Source organism: Oncorhynchus kisutch, linkage group LG10 (genome assembly GCF_002021735.2).
Source record: "Oncorhynchus kisutch isolate 150728-3 linkage group LG10, Okis_V2, whole genome shotgun sequence".
NCBI classification, from domain to species: domain Eukaryota; kingdom Metazoa; phylum Chordata; class Actinopteri; order Salmoniformes; family Salmonidae; genus Oncorhynchus; species Oncorhynchus kisutch.
This window is the reverse complement of record NC_034183.2, coordinates 52,204,774-52,225,459: the sequence shown is the minus strand read 5'-3', so window position 1 is coordinate 52,225,459 and position 20,686 is coordinate 52,204,774. Positions and strand designations below refer to the sequence as shown.

At 47.1% G+C, this 20,686-nt stretch overlaps 1 protein-coding gene across 7 annotated transcripts in view; it reads left to right on the top strand.

Moving 5' to 3' along the window:
• Positions 1-20,686, top strand: part of LOC109897279 (supervillin-like) — a 33,873-nt gene that overhangs the window by 12,229 nt on the left and 958 nt on the right. For 3 of the 7 annotated variants that reach the window (XM_031833938.1, XM_031833939.1, XM_031833937.1), the window contains 27 exons: positions 1,472-1,533; positions 2,611-2,759; positions 4,036-4,270; positions 4,710-5,233; positions 5,481-5,589; positions 6,918-6,968; positions 7,186-7,248; positions 7,438-7,512; positions 7,608-7,764; positions 7,884-7,979; positions 8,074-8,154; positions 8,312-8,459; positions 8,620-8,792; positions 8,998-9,153; positions 9,364-9,500; positions 9,737-9,884; positions 11,326-11,471; positions 11,726-11,901; positions 12,000-12,138; positions 12,487-12,948; positions 13,180-13,282; positions 13,400-13,607; positions 13,718-13,851; positions 16,592-16,747; positions 19,494-19,637; positions 20,128-20,240; positions 20,476-20,631. In XM_031833938.1, the coding sequence (XP_031689798.1) occupies positions 1,501-1,533; positions 2,611-2,759; positions 4,036-4,270; positions 4,710-5,233; positions 5,481-5,589; positions 6,918-6,968; positions 7,186-7,248; positions 7,438-7,512; positions 7,608-7,764; positions 7,884-7,979; positions 8,074-8,154; positions 8,312-8,459; positions 8,620-8,792; positions 8,998-9,153; positions 9,364-9,500; positions 9,737-9,884; positions 11,326-11,471; positions 11,726-11,901; positions 12,000-12,138; positions 12,487-12,948; positions 13,180-13,282; positions 13,400-13,607; positions 13,718-13,851; positions 16,592-16,747; positions 19,494-19,637; positions 20,128-20,240; positions 20,476-20,631 (4,272 nt within the window). In that variant the 5' untranslated portion in view covers positions 1,472-1,500. Of the gene's footprint in view, positions 1-1,471; positions 1,534-2,610; positions 2,760-4,035; positions 4,271-4,709; positions 5,234-5,480; positions 5,590-6,917; positions 6,969-7,185; positions 7,249-7,437; positions 7,513-7,607; positions 7,765-7,883; positions 7,980-8,073; positions 8,155-8,311; positions 8,460-8,619; positions 8,793-8,997; positions 9,154-9,363; positions 9,501-9,736; positions 9,885-11,325; positions 11,472-11,725; positions 11,902-11,999; positions 12,139-12,486; positions 12,949-13,179; positions 13,283-13,399; positions 13,608-13,717; positions 13,852-16,591; positions 16,748-19,493; positions 19,638-20,114; positions 20,241-20,475; positions 20,632-20,686 lie in introns of all 7 variants that reach the window. The other 4 variants (XR_004211272.1, XM_031833940.1, XM_031833941.1 and 1 more) reach the window with 4 other exon arrangements.

Below are 20,686 nucleotides of genomic sequence, written 5' to 3'. Positions count from 1 at the left end.
GAGAGAGAGATGAGAGAGAGAGAAGAGGAAAGAGAGAGAGAGAGAGAAGAGAGAGAGAGAGAGAGAGGGCAGAGAGAAGAGAAGAAGAGAAGAGAGAGAAGAGAAGCAAACAGAGGAGGGCCAAGAGAGAGAAGGAGGGAGGAGGGGAGAGAAGAGAGAGAGAGAGGGGAGAGAGAGAGAGAATGAGAGTAGAGAGGAGAGAGAAGAAAACAGGCATGAGTGCTTTGTGTGCTGCGAAGGTAATGGTTTAACACAGTGACAAAGAAGAGCAGGTGCTCTCTCTCTCGATCACAGAAATGCCGACATGGGAGATAGGAGGTGGCAAAGCGCTCTGATCAGCACTTGTCTCTACAAGTAGCGTGTGATAAAATGGCTCAGCAGGCTACTGTAATAGGCATTTCTCATCACACTGTAGCTGAGAGACAGACAGACAGACAGACAGACAGGGGTGGACAACACGGGGTCAGAAGGGATAACTGTTTTTGTTTTTCCATTTTCACTCAAAAACAACCGATAATATAAACACACAAACCTATATCAACTAACAGTTACTGTATAACAGTACGTTCATAACAGTGAACCTGATGAAATATACTCTGACCTCTACTTACACTCAACCCCAGCTCCAGAGCTGCCATTATAGAACGTCTATAATAAACAGAATATCAAATAAATCAAGGGATTTTATTTTTAAACACTCCACCACACCCAGATGGGAACAGGGTGACGGTAGAATGTTGAAGTTCCTCGGTGGGGATGGATTTATGAGCCATAAATGAATGCCTGAGCACCACCCAGCCACTATAAAAAAATTGTCCCCACAGTAGCTGTCCAATAAGTTCTCTCTCATGCATTCATTTGGCTGTCCACCTAAAATACAATGATTAAATGGCCATTGAGAGCAGTGTTAGACACAACAGAGACAGTTGACACTCACACGATCAGCGTTTGCCGTCCAACTGCCTGGTCAAAAGGATGAGCTGTGTGGTCGTTAAGTTCAAGCCAGGTGAGAGGAGAAGTAGGCAGCTAGCGGTGCCAGCTGAGAGAGAGTGGTGGTGGTGCCATGTGACAGTGTAGTAAGGGCCAGGTGCAGGGCGATGGCCTCACACGAAGGGGGATCAGTCTATCGCATTGTGTCGCAGTGGTCCGACGGCTTGACTGACAGGCCTGACTGCTACTATGATGCAGGAGAACTATTTTTGCTGTATGACAGGGACTGTGAGTTTGCTATATGTGTTGGGTGCTGTTCAATTTTTTTGTTTGACTATTTTTTATTCAGGGGGTTAATGTGTTTGGCAGGCTCAGTGATGGCAAAATGATATCCCTGCTGATGACACAGACAGGCTGACAAGGGACTTGACATTTTAACATGGTGTGTCTTTGAGTGCGCATGTACTTAACTCTTACTGTATTTTACCTCTGTTTGCCTGACTGGATGGATATATTTAATGTCATGTACCCCCCCCCACAGCTGATGTGAAGACAGACGACAGAGCCAAGATGAGTGTGGCGGACAAGATGTCTTTGTTTAAAGTAAGCACGCCCATCTAGCTCAGCCTTTGCTGTGAAACAGGACCCTCTCCCAGGACCCCCCTCCTGTTCCCTTGTACCATGTTGTCCGTCTCCATGCCTGATCACAAAAGGTCATCACCACGGAGACCAGGGGGGCTACACAGGGCTTATGTCTCACAACAGCACATCAACACACACAACAGAGAACATGTTGAGAGAGAGAGAGAGAGACAGAGAGAGAGCGAGAGAGATATCATGTACCAGTCCTGGCGGCTGCTCACCAGTCACGGAGCAACGCATGACGAGCCAGCAGGCTGAGCTGAGCATGCAGAGCTGAACACACCGAGCTAATGTTGAGGAGTATGAATGGCCAAACAGGTGCTGCTCTCGGATCCAGACAGGGCCTTGTATAATAGTACTGTACTAATATATCAGGAAGCCAGACCACAGAGTGCATGCAGATGGAACCTTCTGTTCTTAGTTTCCTCCCATTGGTCAATGTTTTATTATATTTCACTTCCTGATGGGTTTTAGTCACATAGCATCTGTCGAAACCTAGGTGAAAAGTAGCCAGGGACTATCAAGCCATGAACAGGCATTAACAGGTGGTTGTAATTAGCCTGTAGCTAGCTCCTGTCAGGCTGGCTGGTGGAGGGGGGGCCAGGAGGGAGGGCCAGGGAGGTAACGGTACACTACTGAGGGAGCTCTGGTTACACTGTGACCTGCAGGCCTGGCATTCTATCCCTCTCCTCTACCTTCTTACATAGGCCACCCACAGCACCTTTACAGATCCCTGGTTTATTCACCAGCTATCCGACCGCCGCCTACAGAACTGCACCTCCATTCAAATGCCAGGAAAGGGAGAGACTTTCAAATGAAAGAGACGGAAAAAAGGAGAGGACATTTTTTGTCATTTCTCTGTTATTTCAACCATTATGTGCTCTGTTTGATCTAGGTGTTGATTATACACCTGTGGCAAAGGCATTATTGTGCAACATGTCATGGTCAGATATTACGTATCAATTATCAACATAAATGTTATGAATTACTATTTCTCTCACTTTCTTTTTCTCTTCTCCCTATTTCTCTTTGTGGCAGGCGCTAGAGAAGACAGCAGCCCCTGAGGCCTCCTCCTTTCTGAAGCCTCGCTCTGTCAGCGCCACGTATGAACGCAGAGGACGCCGCGGCAACGAGCACCGCTCACTCACTCAGCCAATTACCTGTGAGGAGGTGGTGGTGGCCACCAGGTGAGCAGGGTCAAAGGTCACACCTCGGTGGTTAATGGACAAGGATATATTGTATCGGTTGGCAGTGAGGTGTTGGCAGACCGTATGCAAAACACATTGGCTTCTCAGACATTAAAATTCCTTGCCCCAGTGGGTTGTGGAATCTACACGGAAGGCAGGTTATGAGATCATAAAGGATTAAAGATGTGATACGGTTTATGTATAGCATTCTAGATAATGCATTATAGTAAGACCTTTTGGTATGATACCTCTTAGATGTAAACTCCCCTAAATAGGGGACTAGCGTGCTTTTGGTACTGGTTCTGACCAACATTTTTGCTTATAAATCGATGTGTGGACACCGTAGATCGAAATGGCTTGCATTCAGCAGTAGCCCTAGTCCTCTTCCTCTTCTGTGACTCAGGCTGTGACATCACTTGAAGCTGGGATGTCCCGCCTACCATTTAATTCGCTCTTACGACTGTCCATCAACTCCTGGCTGAACACATCACAGCCACTGACAAATCATATGCCTGCAATCCTTTAGATCCTAGCGCAGCAGGAGAGCGTGGGTTCGTCGCTCTAGCACATTCAGATATCGATTCATAGCCAATTTTTATCAAAGTAATTGAAAATAATTCATAGATTTGAAACAAAAGATAGATGGACAATATTAATACGAGATGAAAGGCGATTTCATAACGAGTTCAGGAAGCCAAGCTAGAACCCAGTGTGATGTCCAGAAGGGTGGAGGCAGATTATTTAATCAAGAGAAACCTTAAGAAAATATGCCAAACATGCAAATATGTGTTTTACAGATACAAGGAAGGTGAAATCTTATAGTTAGTCATTTTGCAATTTGATTGTACTATATTTAGAAAGCATATAATATTTTCAAGGCTTATTCATACAGATTTGTCAAATAGAAAATACATAATATAAAATATTTCATGTTTTTTACTGTGTACTTGGGTTTGTGTCCTCAAAAGTGACTGCTCCTCAGGAATCTATACCTATTTTTACCAGTAAGGTGAGATTTGAATCTTTCTCGCAGTCTAAACATTACTAGGCATTGTTTATGACCTTCTCATGATAAAATACAATTTTGGGTATGTCTATTCAGGCAGAAGTCTACATTTTGCCATTACATTTAACAGGTTTAATGTTGCAAATATCTCACATTGTGTTCCACAGTTCCTGTCAGTCCGCATTTGAATTAACAGGGCAGTTTCTCTATTTGAACTATTCTTCCATGGCTTCCATTCACCATCCTTCTTCTCCTACCTATCTACCCCAGCAGCACCCCCCAGCCAGCAGAGTCAGGCGAGGCCCAGGCTGTGCAGGCCGAGGCGGAGGCGGTGGAGGACGATGAGAACAGTAAGCTGACTATGAGCGAGAAGCTGGCTCTGTTCAACAAGCTGTCTGTGCCAGGGAACCAGGGGGATGCCACTCCCCATGTCCCCTCAGAGAGACGCAGGCAGAAGGGGGCACGCTACCGCACACAGCCCATCACCGTGGAGGAGGTCAGTCTGGTGAGTGGGTGTGGGACCAAGAAAGACAGCCTTAGAGGAGCGGAAGAGGGAATATTAGAGATGACATTAGCAATTGTGTGTGTCTTTCTTTAACTGAGAAATGCGGATTGTGTGTGTGTGTGTACTGGATGTTGACGTGCGATATGAGTAGGTGTTTGTACCCCAAATTGAATGTCACACGGAGCCTCTAACTGTTCTGAGCACTGGATTGATCAATAGTTTTATTTGATCAGTATCAAACCAATATCGACCATAACACTGTCCAGAGGATAACACTACACTAGCGCCCAATTCAATCACACGAAAATTAGACAGGTCCAAAATGACTCAGAAATATGTAGTAACCTCTTAGCTTTCATACCAATTTACACTATTGTGATGAGTAGAATCTATCATATCATGTCTCTGACAGTATTCTCCTCGCTTTGTCCTCCCTCAGCTCCAGAAAGGCCCCATCCAGCTGCCCCCGCTGCGCCTGTCCCCCACCCTCGCCGACCGGCAGCAGGAGCAGTCCGTCAACCTGAGGCCCAGTGAGGTGCGCCAGGCCCAGCCTCGACCCGGGGCCGACGTGGAGCCTAACACAGGACCTGACCCGTCCCAGCAGGGCCAGCAGCAGCGCAGGGACTCTGAGCCAGGAGAGATCAGAGGCATCCTGAGGAAGAGCCCCTCTGGAGGACCAGAATGGGACCGAGACAGAGACACTATGAGGGAGGGCAGACAGCAGGACCAGAGTGGAGGAGGGGAGAGGGGGAATGGGGTGGAGGAGAGGAGGGCAGAGAGACATGATAACGTACCAGTGCCTCGTAGAGAGAGACCAGCCTCCTCGGCCCCCTGGAGACAGAGGAACAGGAACAGGAGGGAGACGGTGGCCGTGTGTAGCCCAGCCAGGCCCTCCTCAGAGCAGGGTCACCCCCAGGAGGAGAGGCAGATGCACCCCCCTGGGAACACCACTGGGAGAGACAGGTACACGAACACAAGAGCCAACATACAGGCCTTTTAAATGACGTGTCTGTGCGTGAACGCTGCAGGAATGTTGTAAACCTGAGCGTGTATTGAAATGTGTGTGTGCTGCAGGAGGGATCTCTATTGCTGAGTGTCATGGAAGGTTTGTCCTTGTGTTTTCAGGTGTGCGCGTACGCGAGCGAGTGAGCATGAGCACAAGAGAGATTTGCATTGCTTTTTCTTAGACCTCCCCTCTGTCTCTGTGCAGGTTGTCAGATGCTTCCAGGGAGGAGGAAGAGGAGGAGAGGGGGAGCAGGGTGAGGAGAGACACCCCTCCTAGACAACACGTCCAGGTGACCTTGGCGGGCCAGAGGAAGGTAAGACCAGCGGCCATCTTACTGGACTTCAGACCTCAGTCAGAGCAGGCAGCTACTGGGAATGGTGGACAGCTGACATCACTGATTTGCATTGGAAATCTTACACGGACTGAGCTCATGTGTTTCGGAGCCAGTTGGTTGGCTGTTTATAGTTGATTTGGGTCTGCACTTGTGTTTAGCATCTTGAATATTTAGGCTCAGAATCCCAATGGGGCAAATCCAGTCTCAGCCTGGAAAAGCAGAGCAGCGGACAGCTGTGGACACATCCTTCTCAGTCAGATAGATAGATAGATCCACCACAGGAGGCTCCCAGACAATCCCTAGTCCCCAGGGTCTGTGATACTATGGCTTGGCCCTACTGTAACACTCCACACCAGCCCAGCCCAGAGAAAAGGCCCTGTCTTCCACTTGTAGTCTCTAATCCTCGGCGTGGCTCTCTGCAACCAGTTGGGTTTAGTGTAACCTGTCAGTCAGGGAAAGAGGGGAGGATGAGGGTCACCAGGGGGACCGATCACAGAGGAGATAAGAGGGGATGCTGTCCACACGCTGCCCAGAAATGATATTGAAATAGTATATTTATTTAGAAAAAGGTGAAAAGGTTCAAAAGGTGCCATCGTGCGTGGCCAGGAGGAATTAGTTAGCTGTCCTATCTGTTCTTGAAGGTTGAACGGACATGTTGTGTGGGCTGGCTCAGGAAGCCGAGTGCTTAACACGAGAGTTTGTTGTAGTTTTGCCAGTTCACTGAAACCAAAGGAGCATCGTAACATCATAGCAGCTCTACACCAGCCCCATATCTTACTATGGTATGTGTTTGAATGTCATAGCTGCCCTACACCAGCCACATATCTTACTATGGTATGTGTTTGAATGTCATAGCTGCCCTACACCAGCCCCATATCTTACTATGGTATGTGTTTGAATGTCATAGCTGCCCTACACCAGCCCTATACCTGACTATGCATTCAATCCCTGAGAGCTACCTTGCGTTACTTAGATATGGATGCAGCTTCTGCTGGTGCTAATGCCCAGGAATGGGCTGAATGGCTCTGAATGACATGTTAACAGTTAGACTTAACAGATAGAGAGGCTTCCATGAACACCCTCTTGACCCCATTCGGCCCCCTTAGCTGGACAGTGTTGACACTTCTCTGTGTTGTGTGTATGTGTGTGAGAGAGAGACCTTTTGTGGAGGTTTCTCATTGCTCTTCACCCGCTCTTTCTCCTTTTTGCCATCTCTTTTTTTATGCTATGCTCGCTCCTCTCACCATATTTTCTTTCTTGGCTTTCCCGACCACACCCCCTCTCTGTTCCAATGCTGCCCCCTTTAGGAAGACAGTGAGATCTCCCATGATGCACCAGCTGTCAACCCTCAGTGCTGGGTAAGCGGAGTGCTGGCTCTGTGGCACCCTATTCCCTACATAGTGCACCCTCTTGCCTACAAACCTCTGTGTTTGGTTATTTCAACCGAACTTATTACCCTGGTTTGTTGACTATGTTGCTCGTCCAAGTCATATCAAATCTATTCTATTCTGTTCTACCCAATCCTGGGCTTATTCCTTTATCCTCCCCCTCCCCCTCCTCCTCCCCTCCCCCCAGGATCCTGTCTTTTCCTCTGTCTATTCGAACAGTACACCTCAATATGTCATGTGTTACAATCAGGTGAGTGTGTGTGCAAGCACACGTTCAGGTGCGTGAGTGTGAAGTGTGTCCATTGCACGCCATTGGCCCTCAATATTCCATTTAAATGTACTTGCTGGAGTGCTGTGATTTACGTTGTGTTGATACTGCAGTGAAACATGTTGACGTAGTTCCCCTTCACATATCCGTTTTTTTTCTCTCCCTCCTCAGACCAGCTCTTCCTATGAGGCCCAGGAGGTCTCCTCTCCTACCCAGACCCTCTCTCAGCCCCAATGGAGACAGAAGGTGACCCACACACACACACACGCGAGCAAAGCCACACACACACATACTGGTAGGTGTCACTATACGGTCGCTGATCCCTGTCTCTGCCCATGCAGCACGCTAGACCAGTAGAAGAGGAGGAGCTGCCACAGGTGTCGGTGGCTGAGCGCATGAGAACCCTACAGGAGAGTGAGGAGCAGTGGAAGGCCAGAGGGGGAGGGGCCGCCAACGGCTCAGCCCAGTACACTGTGGCCGGACGCATGGCAAAGAGAGGTGAGGTTTCCCTCTTTCTCCTTTTTTTCTTTCTCTCTCTCTCTCTCTCTCTCTCTCTCTCTCTCTCGTTCTCTCTTTCTTTCCCTCACTCAGACCTGTGTGGGATTGTCCCATTGCAGATTTGGTGTCCCCTGTATCGGACATACACGAGACCCATCCATCTCACACTAAGAGACCCTCCACAGGAGCCACAGCAACAGCATGCCCATGTGAAGGTAAAAATATCCCATCCACAAAAGAGAAAAGATGTTTGTGTCTGGTTTGCGATTGTAGATCCTCCTCCCTGACCTCTGGTTCTCCTCTCAACAGAGATCTCCAGTCACCCTGGGATGGAGGTGGAAGAGGATACAAAGCTGGACAAACTGAATTCCATTGTGGACAGGCTGAATAGTACGATGATTTGTCCAAACCTCAGATTAAGAGTTGAAGTCTATCCGCTAGTGTCTATTTATTGTCTAACTTCCTGTGTTTTTCTCAGTGATGCTTTGAGCATCCTAATGAAGTGGAAAACCTGTAACTCTCATGTTGTACCCCTCTCCTCCCCCAGCCACTCCCCATGACCGGGAGACGTGTGGTGGTTTCTACAGGGAGGTGTTGCCCCCCTCACCCTCTGCCCTCACTGCTGGGGCTGGTGCTGCCAATGGAACTGACCCGGAACAGGACCTCAGTGCCCTCTGCCAGACCAACACACCCATGTGAGTTTGTTTGTGTGTGTGAGTGTGGGGGGGGGGGGGGGGGGGGGGGGTTGTGTGTTTGTGTTTACATGTACACTTCTATCTAGTTGTATGATTGTCTTCATTGTGGGTGTTTGTGTCTTAATGCCTCTTTGTGGTGTGTGTGCGTGTGTGTGTGCAGGCTGACATCAGAAGTAGCGCAGCACAGGCGGTCGGTGCGTCCGTCCCGTAGGACCCAGGGCTCCCGGAACCCTCTGCGTGCTCTGGCGGCCCGCGATGACATCAGACAGGACTTCATGGGAGAGAGAGTCACCATGGCTACCATGAACACTAACAGGACACAAGTGGAGAAGAGTGAGTGACGTTAACATATAACAGAGAGATATCTCTCTTTCTCTCTATATTTTTCACTCTCTCTCTCTCGCTATCTCTATATTTCATTCTCTCTCTCTCTCTCTCTCGCTCTCTCTCTCGCTCTTTTCTTTTTCAATCTGCTTATTTACTGTTTCTGACTTTCTCATCTCTGATCTCTCTGTCCCATGTCTGTCCTACCCCTCAGTGGCCAAGAATTCCAACATGGCTGACTCAACTCTAGCAGGTCTGGCCAGTACAGAGGACTTCAGTAATGTTGATCTGCGTGATGTCACTTCCACAGAGTCAATGACGAACAACAACAACCTGCCCATCAGCAACCTCATGCTCATTCACATCAAAGGTCGGTACAGATTGTGTGTGTGTGTGTGTGTGTGTGTGTGTGTGTGTGTGTGTGTGTGTGTGTGTGTGTGTGTGTGTGTGTGTGTGTGTGTGTGTGTGTGTGTGTGTGCGTGCATGTGCATATGATTACGTTTATGAGTGTGCATATGTGGATATGTGTGTGGATACAAACTCTCTAATCAACATGTGCATGTGTTTCCTACGGTGCCAGGTTGGCATCATGTGCAAGTGCGTCTAGTGGAGCCCACAGCCAGGTCTCTGAACAGTGGAGACTGCTTCCTGCTGGTCACACCCACTCACTGCATCCTCTGGAGCGGAGAGTTTGCCAACACAGCAGAGAAAGCCAAGGTATGACTTCCACGCGACACACACATTGTATCACATGCTGACTGTCTACTCTCTATTCCTTGGCTAACTAGATCCCTGGCTTGTATGGTTCATGAGGGATTCCCGTTGGGCGTCTTATTCGTCTGTAATTCAAACCATATATGGTTTTTGAATAATACCATTGAAGTACATTTTACATTTAAACACAATGTGAAGCCACTGATGATGTTTCCCTGTCTTCTGCTGTCTCTGTCCAGGCGTCAGAGCTGGCATCGTTGATCCAGACCCAGGGGGATCTGGGCTGCCGGGCCTGTGGGGTCATCCACCTAGAGGAGGGGGTCAATACTGACAACAGCCTGGCCTCTGACTTCTGGAACCTTCTGGGAGGAAAGACACAATACGGAGGTCGGACTAGAACTAGTCACCAACCACTCTGTCACTCAGTAGACAAAACAATAAGAACTGTACAAACTATGTGAAAATCCTATTAAAACAACCAGAACAGCCTTTTAGGGAAGTAAGTAAACTAAGTCAGTCAGTCAGTAAGTAAACTAAGTCACTCAGTAAGTAAACTAAATCACTCAGTAAGTAAACTAAGTCAGTCAGTAAACTAAGTCAGTTAGTAAACTAAGACAGTTAGTAAGTCAGTAAACTAAATCAGTCAGTAAGTTAACCAAGTAAGTCAGTAAGTCAGTAAACTAAGACACTCAGTAAGTCAGTAAACTAAATCAGTAAGTCAGTAAGTAAACGAAGTAATCAAGTAAGTCAGTAAATTGAGTCAGTCAGTCAGTCAGTAAACTAAGTAATGAAGTCAGTCATTCAGTCAGTAAACTAACTAATAAAAACAGTCAGTCAGTAAGTAAACTAAGTGACTCAGTAAGTCAGTCAGTCAGTAAGTAACCTAAGTAAGTCAGTAAACTCAGTCAGTCAGTCAGTAAGTAAACTAAGTCAGTCAGTCAGTAAACTAAGTAATTAAGTCAGTCATTCAGTCAGTAAACTAACTAATAAAGTCAGTCAGTTAGTAAGTAAACTAAGTCAGTCAGTAAGTCAGTAAACTAAGTCAGTCAGTAAGTCAGTAAACTAAGACACTCAGTAAGTCAGTAAACTAAATCAGTAAGTCAGTAAGTAAACGAAGTAATCAAGTAAGTCAGTAAATTGAGTCAGTCAGTCAGTCAGTAAACTAAGTAATGAAGTCAGTCATTCAGTCAGTAAACTAACTAATAAAAACAGTCAGTCAGTAAGTAAACTAAGTGACTCAGTAAGTCAGTCAGTCAGTAAGTAACCTAAGTAAGTCAGTAAATTCAGTCAGTCAGTCAGTCAGTAAGTAAACTAAGTCAGTCAGTCAGTAAACTAAGTAATTAAGTCAGTCATTCAGTCAGTAAACTAACTAATAAAGTCAGTCAGTTAGTAAGTAAACTAAGTCAGTCAGTAAACTAAGTCAGTCAGTAAGTCAGTAAACTAAATCAGTCAGTAAGTAAACTAAGTAATTAAGTCAGTCAGTAAGTTAGTAAACTAAGTCAGTCAGTTAACTAAGATACTCAGTAAGTCAGTCTTGACGAGCTCATGTCTGAAGGATACGACACCTGCGAGGGTAAAAAAAAACACGCCCTGTTAAGAACTCTTTTTATTTATTTAAATATTTTTTATATATATTGACTTTCAAAACTAAATCAGTCAGTCAGTAAGTAAACTAAGTAATTAAGTCAGTCAGTCAGTAAACTGAGTCAGTCAGTCAGTCAGTAAGTAAAAAACCAAGAAAGTAAGTATGCAAGAAACCAGTAAGTGACCATTTGCGTCTGTCTTTGTGTACTGTATATGTGATTGTATATGTGTGTGTTCCCTGTAGGAGCGGGAGCCCCAGAAGAGGATGAGCTGTATGAGAGTGGGGTGGTGGAGTCTAACTGTTTGTACAGGCTGGTGGAGAACAGACTGGTACCCCATGAGCAGGCCTGGGCAGCCATCCCTACTGTCTCCCTACTGGGATCCACTGAGGTCAGTCCCTCCTTGGATCCCCCTGTGTGTTTCTGTGGCTTCTCATCCATTGCTGCCTTGGTGCTACATATCAAGCAATGGGTTTTTAACTCAATACAAAGATTATAAACTGGAATGCCATCTATCAACTTTTGTGTGATTTTCAACACTACAGATAGTATCTGATCTCTGAATAGTTCTCTCTCTCTGCCTCTGTCTCTCTGTATGTCTCCTGCCTCTCTCTCTGCCTGTTTATTCCCCTGTCTCTCTACCAGGCCCTGGTGTTTGACTTTGGCAGCGAGGTGTACCTGTGGCATGGGAAGGATGTTGTCCCTGGCGACAGGAGTGTGGCTGTACAGCTGGCCCAGCAGGTGTGGGGTGGTCCCTACGACTACAGCAACTGTAGGGTCAACCCACTGGACCCCACACACTGCAACCCCAGCATAGAGCCGTAGGTACACACCACACATGTGCTTACATAGTAAAATACCTCATTTAAATACATATTGTTGTATTCATTGATACATTATGTGTGTGATTTGTGTACAGGCAAGGTGAAAGACGGCCCGGCTGGGCTCTGTTTGGCTGTGTCTCTGAGCACAAGGAGACAGCCCTCTTCAGGGAGAAGTTTCTGGACTGGACTGGAGATAAGGAGGAGACCGCTGCAATGGTGGTGGAGGAGGCACAGGTTAGTTAGAGATCAATTCAAATCAAATTGTATTAGTCACATGCGCTGAATACAACAGCTGTAGACCTTACCGTGAAATGCTTACTTATCAGCCGTTTAACCAACATGACCTTGTAAGAAAAAAAGGTTAAGAAAATATTTACTAAATAAACAAAAGTAACAATAAAATACTAATAACGAGGCTATATACAGGGGGTACCGGTCCCGAGTCAATGTGCGAAACACATGACTCAAAGCCAAATGGAACCCATCCTGTACAGATTCAGAGTGACTGTGAGAAAGATGCCTGATCTTCTTTGACCGTATTTCTCCTCTCCCTTCCTCTCTCTACTGTGTCTCTCTGTGCAGACTGCCATGCCAGTGTGGCCCCAGCAGAGTCCCCTGCCCCAGCAGCCCCAGCAGCAGATAGAGTGTGTGTCTCTGTGTGCGTGTGATGCCAAGGCGCTGGTGGCAGGGCAGGGGGTGGCGGTGCCAGGGGACGGGGCGGTCCCTACAGTCCTGGGGGGGGTGGACGTTCAGAGGGGGCATGGTATCGTACCCCTGGAGGACGGGCGGCAGGTGGAGCTGATCACTGTTGCCGTGGATACCTGGCACATTCAGGAGTTTGAGGACAGCGAGGTCCAGCTGGAGAGCCCAGGGCAGCTGCATGAAGGAGACACATACCTGGTCCGCTGGACCTATACTCTCAGCCCAGCGGATCAAAGCGGGCAGCCTGGGAGGGAGTGCTCTGCTGTCTTCATCTGGCAGGGCCGGCACTCCAGTATCAATGGGCGAGGCGCGTCTGCCCTCAGGAGTCATGAGGGAACACAGGTGGGTGGTTCTTCCAGTTAAACTATTAAACCACCCATAGCCTCAGTTAAAACCATAGAATCACATATAGGACATGCAAATTATAGGATGTCTATCGTTAAACCTGCCTAGCATTTCAGAGGCCTGCGTTTAAACCAGTGTTATTGCTGAGAAGGATGCCTTTGGTTGTTGAGTACAGTAGGCTCGTTGACTGATGTTTCTACCTGTGTTGTTGTTGTTGTCCTGTTGAAGGTGATGGTGCCCCAGGGGCAGGAGCCTCCATGTTTCCTTCAGCTTTTCCAGGGAGGTCTGGTCATCCACAAAGGCTGCCGAGCGGACACCACCAACAACACAGGTGGGATATTACCTTGGCTTTACCTCCTCTAATTTAGGTGGGGTGTGTGTCTGGTTGTGTGTCTATGTGTTCTGTGTAGACCTGTGTTCCTAACTGCAATCTCACTATGTCCTGTAGGAGTCTGGCGTTTGTTCTGTGTGCGTGGGGAGCTGCCTGAGGAGGCCAGTCTGTTGGAGGTGGACTGTCGCTGTGGCAGCCTGCGCTCCCGAGGTTCTCTCATACTGCTCAACAGTCAACAGGGGGCGCTCTACCTGTGGCATGGCTGTAAGGTCCACGCCAGCTCCCGGGAGGCAGGCAAGAGGGCTGTGGAGCGACTCACTCAGATGTAAGTCTCACTTCATGGATGTGTTCCTGTGCTTCTGTGTGTATTCATTTGTTGGAATGCAAACAGTATTAATACGTGGGTATGTGTGCTTTCTGCTGTCTGTGTGTTAGGTGCCCTCCTGAACTGGGCCTCAGTAGTGAAAGCCCTTCGAGGGTGCAGGAAGTGGAGGAAGGGGCGGAGCCTGTGGAGTTTGGGAACGCTATTGGGCAGCAGGACAGGAAGGCCTATGACTGCATGCTACAAGGTACACACCTCTCAGCTCCTGTTCATACCTGAAGAAAACACACCTTGACAGACAGCGCCATGAAAAAGTATTTTCCCCCTTTCTAATTGTCTCTACTTTTGCATATTTTTTAATACTGAATGTCATCAGATCTTCAACCAAAACCTAATATTAGATAAAGGGAACCTGAGTGAACAAATAGCACAACAATGACATACTTACTACATTTATTTCATGAACAAAGTTATGCAACACTCAATGCCCCTGTGTGAAAAAGTAATGACCCTTTACACTCAATAACTGGTTTTGCCACATTTAGCTACAATGACTCCAACCAAACGCTTCCTGTAGTTGTGGAACAGTCTCTCACATCGCTGTGGAGGAACTTTGGCCCGCTCTTCTATGCGGTAACTCAGCAACCTTTGTGGGTTTTCAAGCACGAACTGCTCATTTCAAGTCCTGCCACAACATCTCAATTGGGATTAGGTCTGGACTAGGCCATTCCAAAATGTAAAATATGTTGCTTTTTAGCCATTTTCATGTAGACTTGATTGTGTGTTTTGGATCATTGCCTTGCTGCATAGCTCATCTGCGCTTCAGCTTCAGCTCAGAGACTGAGATGCTCCTGTAGAATTCTCTGATACGGAGCAGAATTCATGGTTCCTTCTATTAAGGCAAGTCGTCCAGGACCTAAGTCAGCAAAGCATCCCCAAACCATCACACTACCGCCACCATGCTTGACCGTTGGTATGAGGTTCTTACTGCGGAATGCAGTGTTTGGTTTTTTCGCCAGGCATAATGGTGCCCATGTCGTCCAAAAAGTTATACTTTTGAGTCATCTGTCCATAGAACATTCTTCCAAGAGTCTTGATGATCATCCAGGTGCTTTTTTGGCTAAATGTATTTATTTTTATTATTTTTATTTTACCTTTATTTAACCAGGCAAGTCAGTTAAGAACAAATTCTTATTTTCAATGACGGCCTAGGAACAGTGGGTTAACTGCCTGTTCAGGGGCAGAACGACAGATTTGTACCTTGTCAGCTCGGGGGTTTGAACTCGCAACCTTCCGGTTACTAGTCCAATGCTCTAACCACTAGGCTACGCTGCCGTAATCAACTTTTTGGACGACATTTGTACCCACATTACATATAAAACAGAAGATAAAACAGTGAACCATGTTTGTACTGAGTTAAAGATTAAACACTACATCATATAACATCCCTACACCACCACATATCCACAACACAAAATGTTCAGTACCACCATACAACAATGTCACAATGTGTGCGTATGCATGTGTCTGTACCTTTATGTGTGTGTCTCTTCACAGTCCCCGTTGTTCCATAAGGTGTGTTTTTACTCGCTTTTCAAATCTTATTCTACTGCGTGCATCAGATGTGGTTAAGAGTTCCATGCGGTCATTCTCAGGCCATCCATCAGTGAGCTGTAGCTGAAGTGCAGATGGGTCATGCAGCAAGACAAAGATCCAAAACACACAATCAAGTCTACCTGAAAATGGCTAAAAAGCAACACATTTGAAGTTTTGAAATGGCCTAGTCAAAGTCCAGACCTAATCCCAGTTGAGATGTTGTGGCAGGACTTGAAACGAGCAGTTCATGCTTGAAAATCCACAAATGTTGCTGAGTTACAGAAGTTCTGCATGGAAGAGTGGGCCAATATTCCTCCACAGCAACGTGAGATACTGATCAACAACTACAGGAAGCATTTGGTTGAAGTCATTGCAGCTAAAGGTGGCACAGCCAGTTATTTAGTGTAAGGGGGCAAATACTTATTCACAGAAAGGAATTGGGTGTTGCATAACTTCGTTCATTAAATATATACAATAAGTATACCATTTTTTTGTGTTATTTGTAAACTCAGGTTCCCTTTATCTAATATTAGGTTTTGGTTGAAGATCTGATTACATTCAATATCAAAAATATGCAAAAGTAGAGAAAATTACCAATGGGGCAAATACCTTTTTCACGGCACTGTATTTAACGGAATACCTGAAAGTTCAGAATAACCTGAACAGATATCCCAGCCCAAATGTCTTCTTTTTAAATGATGTTGTGGTTAATTTCTTTGCTATCAAATGAGGAGAGACAAACTTATCACACAAGTAAGAGTTATACTTAAACTAAGTCTTTATTCACTTATTAGTAAGAGAGCAGGTCAATACAACACACACATATAAAGTGAATCGGTAGAGTGCTCTACGTTAATGATGACTGGTCGACGAATCACCCTCAGATGATTTGTTGAGAGCCCCGAGACAAAGGTACAAAGGTATTTTTATAGCCAAGATACACCCCCGTCAGTCTACATGACAAACAACAGATGTATGGAATGGGCCACAAGGTGAAGATTTGTATGAAAGATACTTAGAATTCACAGCAGACAGTATATGATTGTGTAGAGACCAGGGTCTGGCCCTGGAGTCATCTCTCCCTGCTACCTTATAGAACAGAAACATTAACTCATGATCTGGAATGCGGTATTACCCAAAGACATCGTAAATCTTCCAGAGGCCCATCCTCAGTAGAACACACACAGATGAGAGTTCTAACAACACCTTATTCTGTTGCATTAAACAACCCTTTGATGCAATTTCAGAATTATAACATATTCTTGTCATTTCTGTTTGGACAATGAACACACAAATGACTAATAAAGAAGGTATAAAGCAGCGGAACTTCTCTGAGTGCTGAACGTTTGAGAGGTTAATGTGATGAGATGCTGTGGGTTGTTATCGCTCAGATCCAGGGAAGTATAACTTCACGCCACGCCTCTTCCATCTGAGCACCCGTTCCGGAACCTTCCAGGGGGAAGAGCTGCAGAGCCCTGCCCGGTTGCCAGGGGTTGTCATGGCGATGCCCTTTGTCCAGGAGAGCCTGTACTTTGTGCCACAGCCAGGTGAGTGTCTGCTCAATGCCCAAACACACATGTATGCACTCAGGCACTCATAAACAAAACGTCCATTGTTATCACAGGGACTTGAAGTACAAAACACTCACCTAATATCCCTCTGTCCCTTTCTCACTGTTTCTCTGCCCCTCTCTCTCTCTCCCTCTCTCTCTAATGCTCCCTCTCCCCTCTCTCTATCACTCTCTAACTCTCTCTATATCACTCTAACTCTCTCTCTGTCTCTCTGTAACGCTCCCTCTCCCTTCTCACTCTCTAACTCCCTCCCTCCCTCTCTCTCGCTCTCTCTCTCTCTCTCTCTCTCTCTCTCACTCTTTCTCTCTAATTCTCCCCTCTCTCTCTCCCCTCCCTCTCCCTCTCCCTCCCCTCCCTCTCCCTCTCTCCTTCCCTCCCTCCCTCTCTCTCTCACTCTCTCCCTCCCCTCCCTCTCCCTCCCTCCCTCCTTCCCTCCCTCTCTCTCTCTCTCTAACTCTCCCCTCTCTCTCTCACTCTCTCTGGCTCTCACTCCCTCCCTCTCTCTCTCCCTGTCTCTGTCTCTCTCTCTCTAACGCTCCCTCTCCTCTCATTCTCTAACGCGCTCTCTTTCTCTCCCTCCCTCTCTCCCTCTCTCTAACGCTCCCTCTCCCCTCTCTCTCTCTCCCTATCTCTCTAACGCTCCCTCTCCCCTCTCTCTAACTCTCTCTCTATCACTCTCTAACTCTCTCTCTATCACTCTCTAACTCTCTCTCTGTCTCTCTCTAACACTCCCTCTCCCCTCTCTCTATCACTCTCTAACTCTCTCTCCCTCCTTCCCTCCCCCCCCTCTCTCTTTCTCTCTCTCTCACTCTGTCTCTCTGTAACGCTCCCTCTCCCTTCTCACTCTCTAACTCCCTCCCTCCCTCCCTCTCTTCTCATTCTCTAACTCGCTCTCTTTCTCTCCCTCCCTCTCTCCCTCTCTCTAACGCTCCCTCTCCCCTCTCTCTATCACTCTCTAACTCTCTCTCTCTATCACTCTCTAACTCTCTCTGTCTCTCCCTCTCCCCTCTCTCTGGCTCTCTCTCTCTCCCTCCCTCTCCCTCTCTCCTTCCCTCCCCCTCTCTCTCAATTCAATTCAATTCAAGGGCTTTATTGGCATGGGAAACATGTTAACATTGCCAAAGCAAGTGAGGTAGATAATATATAAAGTGAATATATAAAGTGAAATAAACAATAAAAATTAACAGTAAACATTACACATACAGAAGTTTCAAAACAATAAAGACATTACAAAGACATTACAAATGTCATATATTATATATATACAGTGTTTTAACAATGTACAAATGGTACAAAAGATAAAATAAATAAGCATAAATATGGGTTATATTTACAATGGTGTGTGTTCTTCACTTGGATACAATTGGATACCACGAAAATTGGGGAGAAAAAGGGGTAACATTTTTAAAAAACCAAAAAGATTTGTGACCTGTTGCCACGAGAAAAGGGCAACCCCTCTCCCCAATTTTCGTGGTATCCAATTGTATCCAAGTGAAGAACACACACCATTGGGGAGAAAAAGGGGTAACATTTTTAAAAAACCAAAAAGATTTGTGACCTGTTGCCACGAGAAAAGGGGGTTCGCTCATCGCTACAACTCCCGTACGGGCTCGGGAGAGACGAAGGTTGAAAGTCATGCGTCCTCCGATACACAACCCAGCCAGCCGTACTGCTTCTTAACACAGCGTGCATCCAACCCGGAAGCCAGCCGCACCAATGTGTCGGAGGGTACACCGTGCACCTGGCAACCTTGGTTACAGGAGTCGCTGGTGCGCGATGAGACAAGGACATCCCTACCGACCAAGCCCTCCCTCACCCTGACGACGCTAGGCCAATTGTGCGTCGCCCCACGGACCTCCCGGTCGCGGCCGGTTACGACAGAGCCTGGGCGCGAACCCAGGGACTCTGATGGCACAGCTGGCGCTGCAGTACAGCGCCCTTAACCACTGCGCCACCCGGGAGGCCCAGGTCACAAATCTTGCTGCTGTGATGGCACACTGTGGAATTTCACCCAGTAGATATGGGAGTTTTTCAAAATTGGATTTGTTTTCGAATTCTTTGTGGATCTGTGTAATCCACAAAGGGAAATATGTCTCTCTCTCTCTCTAACGCTCCCTCTCCCCTCTCTCTCTCTAACGCGCCCTTTCTCTCTCTCTCTCTCTCTCACACTCTGTCTCTCTCTCTAACGCTCCCTCTCCCCTCTCTCTATCTCTCTCTCTATCACTCTCTCTCTGGCTCCCTCTCTCTCTCTCTCTCTCTCTCACTCTGTCTCTCTCTAACGCTCCCTCTCCCCCTCTCTCTCACTCTCCCTCTCCCCCCTCTCTCTCACTCTCTAACTCTCTCTCTCTGGCTCTCTCTCTCTCGCTCCCTCTCCCCATCACTCTCTCTCTCCCTCCCTCTCTCTCTCTCTCTCTCACTCTCACTCACTGAGCCTGTACTCTGTCAAGGTTTTTCTAAGGTTTTGATCAGTAACCATGGTCAAATAGTTAGCCACGGTGTAGTGTCGATTTAGGGCCAGATAGCACTGCATTTTGCTTTGTGCTTGTGTCTCCCAACAAGCAATGCAGTTTTGTTTTGACTATGTTGTAATTTGTTTTATTCTGATTGATCGGATGTTCTGGTCCTGACTGAGGCTTCAGTGTGTTAGTAGAACAGGTTTGTGAACTCAGCCCCAGGACCAGCTCTCTCTAACTCTCTCTCTCTCTCTCTTATCCCTCCCCAGCCCTGTTCCTTTTGGATAACTGTATGGAGCTGTATCTGTGGCAGGCAGGTGAGCCTGAGGACAGTGAGACAGCTGGCTCAGCCTGTAACCGCTGGGCTAACGAGAGGAGGTGTGCCATGCAGACAGTGCTCCAGTACTGCAAAGGTGAGAGCCAGTAGACAAAGCAAGGCAGCTAATATAATAGTTGATGGTTTAGATCAGGGATATATACATCTTACCCCACGAGTTCCAGAGTACTGCTGGAAATTGCACCCACCTGGTGTCCTAGGTCCAAATCAGTCCTTGATTAGAGGGGAGGAATAAGTAGAGGAAGTAAAAATGCAGAGGAAGTGGCTTCGAGGCCCAGCTTATATATATGGGGCGGCAGGGTAGCCTAGTGGTTAGAGCGTTGGACTAGTAACCGGAAGGTTGTGAGTTCAAACCCCCGTTCTGCCCCTGAACAGGCAGTTAACCCACTGTTCCCAGGCCGTCATTGAAAATAAGAATGTGTTCTTAACTGACTTGCCTGGTTAAATAAAGGTAAAAAAAAAAAAAAAGGTTGTTGGTCATTATCAGGAGTGTGTTGGGGATATGCTGTAGTTAGGGGTTAAGTTGTTCTGTGGTTTCTCTGATGGTTTGCAGTGTGTTGTTTTAGAGAGGAACCCAAGGCGCCCCCTTCAGGCCTACCTCATCCAGGACGGAGCAGAACCCCTCACCTTCACCAACGTTTTCCCTCGCTGGGAGAAGAGACCCACACCCACCGCACAGGTACAGGAAAAGAGGACTGATCGTCCTCCTCCTCACAATCACTATCATTATCAATAATAGCATCCGTACGCATCAGTAGCATCATCGGTAATAACTTCACAACAGCAGTAAACCCAGTTCAGTATGATCTGGTTGGGTAAAGACTGCTGTGTCATAGCAACACGACGGTCTTTGTCTTTCAAAGCCAGGTATGTTTTGGATTTAGATATGCTGACTTGTGAACGATGTTGTCCAGGGGGAGGCCGGGCGGGTCAAGCTGACCTTGGTGCAGGATGCCCTGGCCCAGCTCAGTAAGACCCAGTACCCCCTAGAGGAGCTGCTGCAGACCCCTCTGCCCGAGGGAGTGGACCCCCAGCGCCTGGAGATATACCTCTCCGACCACGACTTCCAGGTTGACACACAAATACGCTAGTTCTGTGCGGCTCAGTTGGTAGAGCATGACCCCG